The 14253-nt window shown below is 38.2% G+C and overlaps 1 protein-coding gene and 1 long non-coding RNA gene across 14 annotated transcripts in view; one reads left to right on the forward strand and one right to left on the reverse strand.

The window, feature by feature from the left end:
- SLC10A7 (solute carrier family 10 member 7) overlaps window positions 1-14253 on the forward strand; it is a 263082-nt gene that overhangs the window by 230886 nt on the left and 17943 nt on the right. For all 4 annotated transcript variants that reach the window (XM_003899245.5, XM_017959103.3, XM_017959104.3 and 1 more), the window contains one exon: window positions 2934-3007. In XM_003899245.5, coding sequence (XP_003899294.1) covers window positions 2934-3007 — 74 coding nt within the window. The remainder of the gene's footprint in view (window positions 1-2933; window positions 3008-14253) is intronic.
- The window catches only part of LOC103884678, a 106857-nt gene that overhangs the window by 62537 nt on the left and 30067 nt on the right, over window positions 1-14253 (reverse strand). For 9 of the 10 annotated variants that reach the window (XR_004182662.1, XR_004182660.1, XR_001902918.3 and 6 more), the window contains exon 4: window positions 13131-13282. This is a non-coding gene — a long non-coding RNA (uncharacterized LOC103884678). Of the gene's footprint in view, window positions 1-10157; window positions 10185-13130; window positions 13283-14253 lie in introns of those variants that run through there. The other variant, XR_001902924.3, reaches the window with a different exon arrangement.

Raw genomic sequence — 14253 nt, forward strand, 5'->3', positions numbered from 1 at the left:
TTCGCTGCTCCAAACAGTTCTCACCACTCCAAACACAGTCCTTCTCACCACTCCAAACATAGTCCTTCTCAGTATTCCAGACTCAGTTTTTCTCACCACTCCAGACTCAGTCCTTCTCACTACTGCAAACACAGTCCTTCTTACCAATACAAACTCAGTCTTTCTCACCACTACAAATTCAGTATACATCAGCATCAACTCCTTGGCCTCCTTCCCAAGGCTGACTGAGCCTCCTCTTTAATTCTCTGTTTCCTTAATGCTCCTCTCAGTTCCATATGCTCAAAGTTTCTAATTTCTCTTTGATTCTTCTCTCTCAAAGCAATAATATCAACATCCCCAGCTTGTGTTCGACATATACATTGTGCCACATTCTTAACAAGCATTGGCATTTATCCCCACAATTGATCCTAAGAGTCAGAGAGTCTTATACTCATTCTACATATGAGCAAAAGGATGGCCTGGAATTAAAATCCGGCGTGTTTGCTCCAAAAGCCTGCACTGTTGATCTGTTGGGAGGTACTATTGCACAGAAGTTAACGGAAATCCTTTTCATCCTGTCTGCATGTCTCTTTCCACCATCTCCTGTCCTCACTATGATTCTTTAGGCCCTTAGAGCTCCCTGCTTCCTGCCCAGCCTCACCATCTTCAGTCTTATACCATGCTGTGTGATCACTGCTCCTTAAGAATTGATCCACTCATGTCATTCTACTGTCCCAAGTCCTCAGCAGTTTCACTTATCCCATCATATCAACTCAATACTCCTAATCATAAGCCAGTGTCCCTGCACACAAGTCAGCCTGAAGAATCTGTTCTTTGGCAACTGCCCCCTCTACTCCCGTACTGCAGTCTCACTGTCCCCTATCTAAAACACACATCTGCACATGTCTAAATCTATTCTTTAAGGCTCAGCTCAATTGTTATTTTTTCCCAGAAGGTTATTTGTGCTCTATCATCATCTCCTACTTTCCCTGCCAAGCTAGAGGTGATCCTTCTCTTTCAGCTGCAAAGTACTCTGTTTCTCTCTCCTCTCCTCTTTCTCATATATATCTGTAGTGCTTTCATCTCTCAGCCCGTGCATTTACGGAACGTTATGGAACTCCTTCCCCATTAGGCCTACTGTGAGGAATAAAGGGATGAAGAAATATGAAAGCCATGTAGTGCAATGTTTAAAAAACAAGAATGGTATTACAATATCAATATGAGAATAAAATGTAGAAACAATAAGCCAGTGTTATTATACTCAATAAGAGTATATGATATGCATCCATGGGGAATCCTCAACTGAAGTGAAACACCAAAAATTCAGTTTGAAAGTTATCAAGAAAGAGCTTAGAAGTAAGACTGGTCAGGAAGCAGAAACATGCATGCCTTTTCAGAAGAGAGACCAAAGGCCATTTTAAATATTCTCTAGACACAGGCACAGGGGATGAGGAAGCATGGGGGTGGGGGGAGGGGGGGCGTGGAACTCTTCTCTCCTCCTGTGAATGTACAACAAGAAAAACAGGATGTGGGATCTATTTAGGGAAGAGTTTTCTCCCATGGGATGAGATTACTAAGGGAAATGATTGGGTCTCTTTCATTAGGGAGCCTTAAAAATCAGGTACATTGTTATATTTGCAACTGTATACATGGAGTCAGTTTCTAGAGCATTTTTCCATTTGCTAACTCTTCTGTCAAAGTTCAGAGCAGGGAATGAATAGACTCCATATAGTCAAATCCTGATATCCTGACTCCACAGCAAAGAATAGTTTCTAAAATATAAGGGCACAATCATAACAATGACATTTTTAACTTTTTTGGCTTTCTAAACCCTTATTATCTAAAACAGGAAATCTGATTATGACATCCAATTCCCAGGACTCACTCCCCACAACATTTAATTAGTTTTGACTCAGTGAGGTTTTTTAAAATGTTTAACATAGTATATAACAATAGTAGAATATAGTAATTAAGAACAGGCCTAGGAACTGGACTCTATTTGAATCCTGGCTCTGTCACTTACTACCATGGGCCCTGAGTATGTTATACACTTCTGTGTACCTCAGTTTTCTCATCTGTAAATAGAAACATTGTATCGCTTGCCTTTTGGGGTTGTTACTTTTACATGTAAAGACATTAGAGAAGTACCTGATACATGATACTGCTCAAAAAATGATAATTTGTTTTTACTAAAATATATAATGTTAAATGTTTGTTCATACCATGTATTTCTTAAGTGTATGTTTGCTGTCAAAAGGATGTGTTGCTCCTTGAAAGAAGCATTTTTAGAGATACATTAATCCTTTCAAGCCACTGGGTAAACATCAAGTAGTAACCTAGAGACTTAGAGTTCCTTGTTGCATTATTTTTATAATCAGTCCTGCTCCAGGGGCTGATTATATACGTGATCTAAGGCAACCTCCACCACAAATTTTTTTTTTTTTTTTTGAGACAGAGTCTCGCTCTGTCTCCCAGGCTGGAGTGCGGTGGCGCGATCTCCACTCACTGCAAGCTCCGCCTCCCAGGTTCACGCCATTCTCCTGCCTCAGCCTCCTGTGTGGCTGGGACTACAGGCGCCCGCCACCACGCCCGGCTAGTTTTTGTATTTTTAGTAGAGACGAGGTTTCACCGTGTTAGTCAGGATGGTCTCGATCTCCTGACCTCATGATCCGCCCATCTTGGCCTCCCAAAGTGCTGGGATTACAGGCGTGAGCCACCACACCCGGCCTCCACCACACATTTTTACAACTGTTCTCCTTTTCATGGATAAATGACTCAGAAGTGGTTCTCTAAAAAGAAATTCAGACACTTCTGTACACTTGGGTGTAGAATTACCACCGTCACCAGGATTGATCAAAGGGATGTTAACATAAAGGTAGGTACTACATTTGATTTTAGATGTGTTAAATTGCCTTTTTATAAAAGTATTTGTCAAAATCTTTTTTTGCCCCTAGGAATAATTCGGGTTTCACACCAGCAGACACAGTGGCTATCATTTTCTGTTCTACACACAAATCCCTCACATTGGGTAAGTGATTCACAGAGTTAAAAACCATATATTACCCTCATATAGTTACATCTTATGATTTTGAAATTCAAAGAACTCTTCAAATTAAATGGAATGGGATATTGTCCACACTGTTAGATGCGGAACAGTAGCAAAGTGAGGGTGGGTCATAGATTTGAAATTCTGTTATTTGAACAAATCTCTGTAGGCCAAAATTAATACTGTAAAACTTAGCTTAATTTATAATCATGTTTTCAATTCTCATAAAAGATTATCAATGTAGAATGTTAACCTCAGAGCAGGGGTGGAGATGCTGTGGAAACTACTTCTAAATAGGGAATTGGCAAAAACTTTGCTTTGGCAGGCCCTAGAATTGTCCCCAGAAAAGATTAACTTATTTTCCAGCAGCTCAGAGCAAGGTGGGAATAATGTTATTACTCTAATTTGATATTGACATTAGTTTGATGCTCATTTCTGAATGTTATTTCTGTAAAGAAACAATATAGTTATCATTAACTCAATCAGATTAGCACTAAAAGTGAAATAAGTATTTATTTAATGGACAAAAATGGATTAAGAAGAAAAGTGCTATTTTCTACTTAGCTTTATCCAATTAGTGGCATTATCCCAATAACCTGTTAGACATCCGGAATCTATGTTTTTAGTCATTAAAAGTCATTAAGTAATCAGAAGCTTTATTGAAATATACATCAGTCACAAACTCCTTGGGGTGGTGGGCATGTTATGGCAAAAACTCATATTAAAAATTTCTCTACATTTTGGCATGAGTCACCTAAGAGAATGAAGAATCATTACGTTGTTCTTAGTCTGCTTACGTTAAGGAAATTCAGTCTGTGAACTAGAAAATGAAGACATTTCATAATGTTTTTATTAATCCCAAACATATTTGTCTGATAGTCTGCTGTCAGTCTTACCAAGCGTGGAAAATGATTTCGAAATTGGACAAACCCTTAGGAGCAGTTGTTATTGAGAGCTTCAGCTTATTTGAATAAATTATATATTTTTTTTGTATTTGTGTAGCTATAATCATCATTAGATTGAAGTTGAAACAGTCTTAAAAGCCGTATTCCAATCCTAATTTTGTGACCCTGGACAAAGCAGTTAACTTCCCTGAAGCTTAGCCTTTTCATCTGTAGAAGGGGCAGAATAACATTCATTTTGTAAGGCTGTTGTAAAGATTCAAGTTTAAATTTGCTAACAGGTAGTCAATAAATGACAAGATGTGTGCAATAATCATACTGTAAATAGATTGCTGTGGACTACATGAGAGAGCCCATCTAATAGCTTGCTGTGCTGCCTGGCACTTGGTGAGTACTCTATAAGGTGTAGCTATTCTTATTGATTATTAATAACTATGTTAGTTACAACTATGTTACCACTCCCAAGGTTCTAGTCTCCTGACCCCTGTCTTGTAGATTTTCATGAAACAAGTGTATTTTAGTTGTTGACTTCAAAGAAATTATCTTACACTTCTTTCCCATGTGTGTTATTGTCAGGTACTGTCTGTTGTCTCAGGTCTTCTAAAACCTGAGGGACTTTTATAAAGTTAGTGAGTCCAGATGCAGGTGCTGCCAGACTCCTAGATACACAGAGTGCAGGGATCGAATGAGCCTGTATCCTTAAAGCATAGGCTGAAACCATTCCCACATTTCTGCAATGGGCTTGCAAACCTGACCCACTTTTTTTTTTTTTTTTCTATTCTGAAGATTGTTCTTATTTTTCTTTCTGTGTGTGTGTGTTTTTTTTTTTTTTTTTTTTTTTTTACTTTAAGTTCTGGATACTTTTAAGGACTTGCTTTTGTCAGGAAAACCAAAAAGGGTTTTCTCTGTTTCTCTGTTCTGTGCTAGAGCTGGTTGTGCTGAACAAAGAGCAAAACGCATACCCAAGAAGCATACAGCGGTGTGATCAGTGTGCTTTTCTATAAGGGTTTTTTGTCTTTTTATTTTTCTTAATCCTAAAGTCATATTTTTCTGTCCTTTATACTCTCCAAAAGCTAATTTTCAAGCAAACAGATAGGTGCTATGAAGTAGTTGTTTTGCTAAAAAGGCTTGGGTTAAATTGGATTTCTGTTTGCTTTTGTAGTGTTCTACCATGAAATAGATCCTCCAATAAGATGCTGTACTAGTGTAGTATCTATGTAATCCTTAGCTACTTTCATAACATGATAGACATAGGCTGTCTTGGAATTAAAAGACATAAATACTCATCCTGGCTCTTCCACTGATACTTTCCTGGGCCTCAGTTTCCTTGGTTCTAAAATTAGGTAATTTTACTTCCAACTCCAATATTTTGTCATCACTTGATAATATTTGGCTTCTGTCTTGCAGTCTCTTACATAGTATTTGTGAAAATGCCCTCTTTGCTGCTTCAGATCTCAGACAGATCACCCCTATTTCCCCATATAGCAAGGGATGTTTAGATGCTAATGTTAGAATGTTCTGGGTAAGCACTATAAATGTGCTGTATCCATTTTCACAACATCCAATGCATGTGACCCTCTACTAGTAACCTGACATCTCTGGTACAGAGGATAGGCCATGACAGTGACCTGAGATATAGGCTGATAATAGTCCTAATGGAAATTATTTTTTGTTTATTTTTATTTTTAATAAACTTTATATTTTGAAAAGCAGTTTAAGGCTCACAGCAAGATTGAGTGGAAGGTATAGAGATTTCCCACATGCCACTTGATCCCATACACGCACAGCCTCCACAATATCAACATCCCTGCATGGAAGTGCAAGAACATCACAAGGAATATGAGGACTTCATAGTCCAGAAAGCAAGGGGAAATTTTAGGTAATATCACTTAGAGTTATATTTTCTCTCACTGCTGGCCAAAGATGAAATATAACAGATTATAATACACCTATTTAGCACTTTAAAAATGCATCTTTCCCTTTGCAGTCACTATCATAGTATTTCTTCTAATTTTATATATATGTGTGTATATATGCGTAGATACATCTTTAACATCTCACATAGAATACATTAAGTGAAATATAAAATACCATTCATTATCATATCTAGTATTTGTATTTAAGAATAAATCATTGCAGGCCAAAAGGCAACCATGTAACTAATAAACCAAAGATGAAAACTCTTGCTTGAGAAGCTTTCTGAGTATTCTCTTATATACACCTTCGATTTATTTTATTGTTCTTGCTTTTGCCCTATCTCGATCTCTTCCTTGTACTTGCATCTACACACATGCTGAATTTGATTCATTGCTTTTATTAGTGCATTTGCCATTGATTGATTAGTTCTTCGTATTAGTACTTTTTCTATTGATTGATTGCAGATGAAGTGACTATTTGACCTTTAATTATGAGGCTTCCTATTGAAAATGACATTGAGCTATGGCTTCACATAATCCATCTGGAAAGTCTGACATGATGCCATTCCCTGGAGTTCGTTCAGGAAGAAAGAGGAGGCCTGAAGGAAGTGCAGAGCTATCACTGTGCTTCATCTAAAACAATACTACAGGGCTTGTTTGCTGCTCTCCTATAGTTTCAGCTCAGGGTTGGAGGTAATTTTATATTTTGTCAAGACAGCATCACTTGCTGTGGGTTGCCATAAAAGCCATGAACTCTCCCAAATTATTCTTTAGTTTGATGACAATTTTTATGTAATAATGAAAAGATATTTTACATAGCAGAGATTGAAGAACAGCTTGTATCCTAGTTAATAATGGCTCAGTGCACAGTCAGTCAATAGATCTCATCAAGAAAGAAATTAGATCCAAGATATCCTGTGGAATTGGCATTTTACTTTCATCTTATTTATCTTTTTCTCTTGAGTATTCAAATCACTTTGCTTTTTTAGAGTTCCAATATATGCAGAAAACTTTCTCACTACATTTAGCAAGCAAATGTTTCAGGACATTTGATGTCCTTAAGTTAAACATGTTTGTGTTAGTTTTTAATGTTTTTAAATAGCAAACTGAAAGTACATAACCTCAGAGTATGTCAGCTGACTACTGGCAGTCAATGGCAAGACTCCAAATTTCTTATTTCCAAAAGTACTTCCGAATTGAATGAATGCTAATTAAATATTAAATAGAATATCATCATCAATGCTTATTAAAAGTCCACTGTATATCTTGCCATTTGCAGACATTTGTGTACAAAGGCAAATCAAGGCAACTATTTCTTACATTGTTTATATGTACTTAATTATGGGTCTAGTTTCAGTTACACAGCTGAACTATGACAAGAAACTATGCATTAGGCTAAAAGAATATAGCTTTCTGGTAGACACAGGATAAAGAGCACATCCCTGATTCTAGTCTGGATTCCTGTTACAGTTCTTTCATCAAAAGCTGGTATAAATCACTTAATTGCCATAGGCCTCATTTCCTCATTCATACAATGAGAAGATGGACAAAATGATACTTGAGATTCCTTCCAGTATTAAGTTTCTGTAAGTCTGTGACTGATATTTCTGCTCTATAGAATAACAAGTTTCCCTATTATGTGTGCAAAAGCAGTAAGTTCTTGAAAGGAATACTTATATAAATAATGTTAACGTATTACAGGAAAGGAAATATGTCTATAGCTTCTTCCTAAAGAGGTTAAAAAATACCTTCAGACCCTCCAAACTGTCTTAGGAGAAACACAATCTTAAAAGGATCCTGTTTTCCATTTGATTGGAAGTTCTTTAGGAATGTTAAAGAATTACCTACAACTTGGGCTAAAAATCTCATTTAATAACATTTGAGTCATTTTGTCAAGAGGAAATTGATTTGAAATACAAAAGTTTGCATTTCTAGTATTATTTTCACACAAAGCCTATTCTACTTAGTACATAAAGAATCTTATCTTAATAAAACTACTCTACAATTGGGCTAAAAGGTTAAAGCTCTTAACCCTGTAGATAATGTTACCTAAACAATCTTGAATATTAGCAAGTCAGTAATTGTTGCCTTATTGTACATACAAATAAATGAAAGCATAGAAAAAAAATCTTTAAACTTCTCCCAGATAATATCCCAGAAACTGTATTCCAGGCCTCCTAACTTCCAGAACTGCATTGGATTATAGGATATGGAAACACTTTGAAGACCAAAAATTGCTCTACTGGATCCAAGTATTATAAATGTTCAATCTTGGCATGGGTTTGAATTGTTGTATTAATTGTTTAAAAAGAAAATTATTTCTGATTACACTGCTGGTTATAAGACAGTTCTAAAATACTTAACATCTGTAATTGCTCCCATAAACATATATCTCCATGTGGCCCAGTCATAAACTGATACTCATTTCTTACATTTTCTTGATTATTAATAAAAAGTTATATTCTATTTAAAGTCGGTCTAGTGAGCCAGCCTTACCTTTCATGAGGCAACACTGCACTCCATTCTTGCAAACCAAGAGCCACATTACTGTTTCACAATAACCCATTAACGTTGAAATAGAAATCCAGAGGAACGACAGAAAATAGAAGACAATCTTTGGAGTGGAGCCATAAATATATTTCTGTCATGCAATTTCCCTCAGAGTTACAGTTCTGTGAGGAAAGGCAGTTTGGGAGTCTTTGCCATTTGACAGATTCTTAAAGATGCTGCTAAAATTATGGACCTAGTTGATTTTTTACCACCAGGCTAAAGAAAACTGAGGGAGTGTCTGTCATTTTGTGCTATTATTTTCTGATCCACATAAAGAGAGAAATGGGAGTTCTCAAAGTAATACAATAATATTCTTTAGAGATTTTTGAACTGTTTTTGGTTTGGATTTTTTATTCTGAATATGGTGTCTGAAAATCATTGCTAGCATATCTAGACTTTGTAATCAAAATTTAGAAAGTCCCCAGGGTTCTAGACAGCAGGTATGAAATTAAAGATATTAAAGCTTCTCTGAAAGATCTCCAGCTTGACCCTCAAGTATCATTCATCTTAATGATATGCCAGATGTTTGCCCTGATACTCTCATGCTCTCTTCCTCCTCCACATCAAATGTTTTTAACCACAATCTACATTTAGAAATATATTTTACAGTGTGATCCAGAATTGATTTTGCAGCTCACTAATGGGTTGTAATCTAAGGTCTAAAAAAGATTGCGTTATAGCTTGCTTAGGGAGAAGGTTTTATCTTCTTCCTCAAATAGTCACCATGTAGGCTTTGGCTTCTGCTGTCCCTTTTTCTGCGGACATTTTTTTTTTAAGATAGAGGTCTCACTCTCACTCAGACTGGAGTGCAGTGGCATGATCATAGCTCACTGCAGCCTCCAACTCCTGGACTCCGGCCATCCTCCTACCTCAGTCCCCTGAGTAGCTGGGACTACAGGCCTGAGCCACCATGCCTGGCTGATTTTTTAAAAACAATTTTGTAGAGACTGGGGCCTCGTTATGTTGCCCAGGCTGGTCTTAAACTCCTGGCCTCAAGCGATCCTCCCACCTCAGCCTCTCAAAGCACTGGGATTACAGGTATGAGCCACTGTACCAGCCTTCACTGAACTTTAACCCAAATTTCTGATACCATGTAGGAAGCAGAGCTAAATTAAGACTTAAAGTGATTCTGGATTTGCATAATGTAAGATTACTTTTATTTAGATTGTTATTTTATTCAGCTTATATAACAGAGTTTGTATACCTTTTTTGATTTATTCAACACGTTTTCAATAGTAATAATAGCAGCAAACATTAATTGGGTACTTAATAGGTAAACATTGTGCTAAATGCTAGTTACATAAAGTAGTTTACTTTAAAACACTTCTCTGTGGTCAGTGTGGCAATTATGTATGTACTTGTTAGTTTAGACTTCAATGCCAGGAACAGCCAATTGCTGTCACAGAAAATTCTCACTGTAGTGTTCAGCCACAACTTTATCAAAAAGGAAATACTCACTCCAGAGGCAGCTACAACAAATACTTTTGTTATCTCTATCAACCAGAGACGTTACTAATTAGCATAATGATTCAGAAACAGGTTTTGATTGGTGAAATTACTGACTTTTTACTTTGCATGATCAGCGTAATAAATGGGTTCTCATTCATATGTGTACTGCCTAAAAGTTTGAGAGAGACTTCCCACTTGCTATAAGAATCTGGCAAATCCCATAGTCTGCATATGAAACCAGCAGGGATGTGCTAGAGTGATCCCTACCTCATTTTGTGTCCAGCTACTGTTGGGAAGATCTGTGGTTTCCTGCACCTGACTGGAAGATCACCAAATTCTGCTCTGGAATGACATTATGTAGCTTTGAGGGACCCTCTCATGCAAGGTGCTCTGACAGCACCTAAAAAGTCCAAGCTGAGACTGCCATTTTATAGGGTAGGTTGCATAAAATATTTTTGTGTTCAACTACTAGTATATGTGGAGTTTAAAAAAAAAAAAAAAAAAAAGAAAAACTTCTATGGGGGCAACAACTACTTTCGTTAAAACCTGCTGGCAAAATTATAGTAATACAGCTAAGCTTCACCTACCTTAAACTTCCTTTGGCCTTATCTGCTGGAATACCTTATCTCCTGCTTATACCTTATCTGCTGGAAAGAATCCAGAACTTACACATGACCAGCTTGCTGTAGGTCACTTCCCATAAGTACTTTGTGGGCACCAGCTCACATGACTTCCACAATCACACTAGATAAGGGAAGTTCCCAAGTGATCCATAACTTGCCCAAGTCACATGATCCCAAGTGGCAGAGCCAGAAATCAAGCCCAGGCCTAGCTATTAGCCACCATGCTAAGCTGTAGTGAGAGTTCTGCAGAAAGAGCCCTGTGCTGTGAAACATCTCAACCCTGTGGTCCACTGGCTATGAAAAGTTCAGACTGGATGATCTCTGGGGCTCTTCTAGCTCTACTATTCAATAATTCTGATTTTGAAGGGCTTAAGTATGTAGCTTTATAATCTTGAGCCCTTGGGATGGACACCACAGACCAGCATTTCTCAAAAGGTGATCCTCAAAATTATAGCACATTGTTTCTTAAAATCAATAAAAATTTTTTAAAAAAACAGATTTGCTGAAGCCTACTGATTCTGAATTTTAAGGATAAAACCCTGATGTCCAACACATGTAACACGTTTCAAAAGAGGGTATCATGCACATTAAAGTTTGAGAGCCACTCATCATTGACATCTAGAGTCACCTCTCAGGTTTCAGATGTGCTAGCTCATGCACCCAGATTCTTAGGGAAGCTTTGATCTAGCAGAATATTCAGTCAGGTTTTGTGTAGGGTACATTTTGATGAGGGTGGGAACCAGTTTCAGTCAACTCTGGGTGGTTGGTTGTTGTTTTTCTTACTTTAGCCTGGCCACAGTATACCCTACTTTTAAATACTTTATATTTCATCATCAGCCAAAAGAATATCCTTATGACATAACTGCTTATGATATACTACTAAGTATTCTATAATAATAAGCAATCATTTAAAAAAAATTCAGTAGGCCTGGACCCTAATTTCCAGCAATCACCCTCTTCTTCATTCCATGGTTTCAATATATGGTATTGTGGTCCTGTCCAGGAAGGATAAAAACCTGGCTCCATTTTTTCTAATCTGTAGCTGGGGTTACCATATTTTGCCTAACTTCAAATGTCCTTTTGAGTTTCATTTGTATTAATCTGGTTAAACAACAGTATTTGGATGTAAAAGTATGCCAGTATTTTATTAATATAAGGTATAATCTAGGCCAGGCGTGGTGGCTCATGCCTGTAATCCCAGAACTTTGGGAGGCCGAGGGGGGCAGATCACGTGAGGTTAAGAGATCAAGACCATCCTGACAAACATGGTGAAACCCCGTCTCTACTAAAAATGCAAAAATTATCCAGGCATGGTGGCAGGCACCTGTAATCCCAGCTACTTGGGAGGCTGAGGCAAGAGAATCGCTTGAACCCGAGAGGCGGAGGTTGCAGTGAGCCAAGATCATGCCACTGCACTCCAGCCTGGGTGACAGAGTGAGACTCTGTCTCAAAAAAAATAAAATAAAATAAAAAAGTATAAGCTGAGCAAAAGAGAACCACCCATTTAGTGCCCAAAATACCTAGCACTCACTACAGCGGGGGCTTGCTTTCTTTCAGATCTTGTCTTCCTGGCAAGCTGAGGGCAAAACTGAAGCATATTTAAAATAAATTCAGAATGCCATTTGAAAGTTATCCTTATATAAATCCCTTTATGAAAGGGGACCTATGTGATTTTTTTAAAACTCTCACAACACAATTACTGTAGATTTTTTTTAAGAAAGAAAAGAACAGAAGATGGGAATCACTGCTTCCCAGAAGTCAGTGCTCTGAGAGGGGCAGTAGACCCACTATGATCATGAGCACTTGTTAAGAATACAGGGCTTGTAAACAGATGAGGCCTGTGGGAGCTTGGGCAGCATCAGCGGGAGGGAGTTTCAGTTCCTGGGGCAGTCCACAGCGCGTCACTATCTACAGTGTTTAGAAGTGCTGCACACCTCATCCTGAATGATCTCAGTGACAAGCCCCTCCCTGGCCAGTCCTGGTAGACTGCTGAATTTGAGCCACATAATACTATTTCATAATGCTACTTCTTATAATAATAATAACAACAACAACAACAACAATCCTAATGGCTATCATTTTGGGGATGTTCACTCTATGCCAGGCACTATGCTAGGTACTTCCCATACCCTGTCTCACTTGAAACCTCTAACTACCCTTCGAGATAGTTATTTTAACTTCATTTGAGTCAGATGTGGAAACTGAGGGGGATTAGGGTAAGATCATCTGCTTACATAGCTGGTGGGTGGCACAGTCAGGATTTAAACTCAGGTCTCTAATTTCAAAGCCCACGTCCTTTCCATCACACCACCCAGCCCTCTAGAAGTACTTATGAGTGGCGTGTTAGCTGTCTGCTGCTCGCTCAACCTGAGTGATGGAGCAGGAACAAGAGGGGCCGAGTGCTTGCATGTGTCAGCTTCATTGTAGCTAAGCTCTACCTGCAGTTGTCACCTACAGCTCAATGGCAAGGAGACATGAAAAATCCCACATATTGTACAGTGGCACCTCACAGTATATTGAATCCTTGTCACTGTGTTTCCTAATGACAGCTCTTAGTATTAGAAGCTTTTAATTCCATAGTTTCATATTAATTTCAAACTAAAAATTACCTTATAATAGAGGTAGCTCTAAAGAGATTAATTTTACACATTAAAAATCAACTCACATGCCCTCAGAGCTCCTGAAAGGGGAATTCCAAAGAAATGAGGGGCACACTTGCTGTTGTTCTGGAGCTTGTCCCTTCTGATGAAGACTTTGCCACATCCAGAAGACCAGAACGCCCTGTTTCCTGGAAATCCCTCTTCATCTGTGCACTCTCTGTCAGTTGCAGAGGAATTTGTTTATTATTATTAATATTTAGAAAGTTTGCCTCTAGCAGTACTAAAATGTGCATCACAAAACAACACTCATTTACTGCGTTTGAAGTGAAGACTCTCACCCAGGAGAGCCCATCCACTTGAAGTTTATATCTCTCAATTTCAACTTGCAAACAGAGATCGATAAAAAACAATTGTCCTTTCAGAGTTGCATCTCTCCAATTATTTATTTGGTCATGTCTCTTCCCAGAAGTTCTCTTAATTGAACCAGACACTATAAACCAGGTTGAGTGTCTTTAATGACAGCCCGCTCCATGCTTCTTTATAGTAAAGAATACATGAGCCTACAGCTGCAAAGCAAGGGTAACAGTTTCCCCTGATGTCCCCACTTACAGCCCCATCCAAACAACTCCAGCCAGAAATTAAAGTTAGCTACCCACTTTTTCAAGCTATGGGGTACCCAGTAGGTTTTTGACAAGTTACCCTGGGGGCAGGAGGAGATACAAAATTGGACGCAACTCAAAAGATTCCTGGGCCCCAGGAAGCCAGCTGATTTGGAATGTCATCTGTACTGAAGCTGAGCATGTTAATGAAATTGTAGCTGTGACACTTCCCAGGGCTGCCTTTGCTACAAGTTTGCTCTCTACAGTGCCAATGAAAAGATGCTTTTAAAACATAATCTATTCATCCATCCATTCAATCATTCATTCATTCAGCAAGTATTTATTTGGTACCTACTACGTGCCCTGCTCTAGGCTGTAGGGGGACTGCAGTGAACAAAATACCAAAAAAGTTCTTGCCCTCATCTAGCTTCCAAAATTTCTAATGGGAATAAGCAGACACTTGAATATACAGCACATCAGATGGTGGTAAGCAATGGAGAAAAAGAAAACCAAAAAGGAGAATAAGGAGTGCCAGGGTGGAGATGAGAAGGTTTCAGCCGTAAAGGGCACATTGGGTCAAAACACCTGA

This window comes from Papio anubis, chromosome 3, assembly GCF_008728515.1.
Source record: "Papio anubis isolate 15944 chromosome 3, Panubis1.0, whole genome shotgun sequence".
Classification (NCBI taxonomy): domain Eukaryota; kingdom Metazoa; phylum Chordata; class Mammalia; order Primates; family Cercopithecidae; genus Papio; species Papio anubis.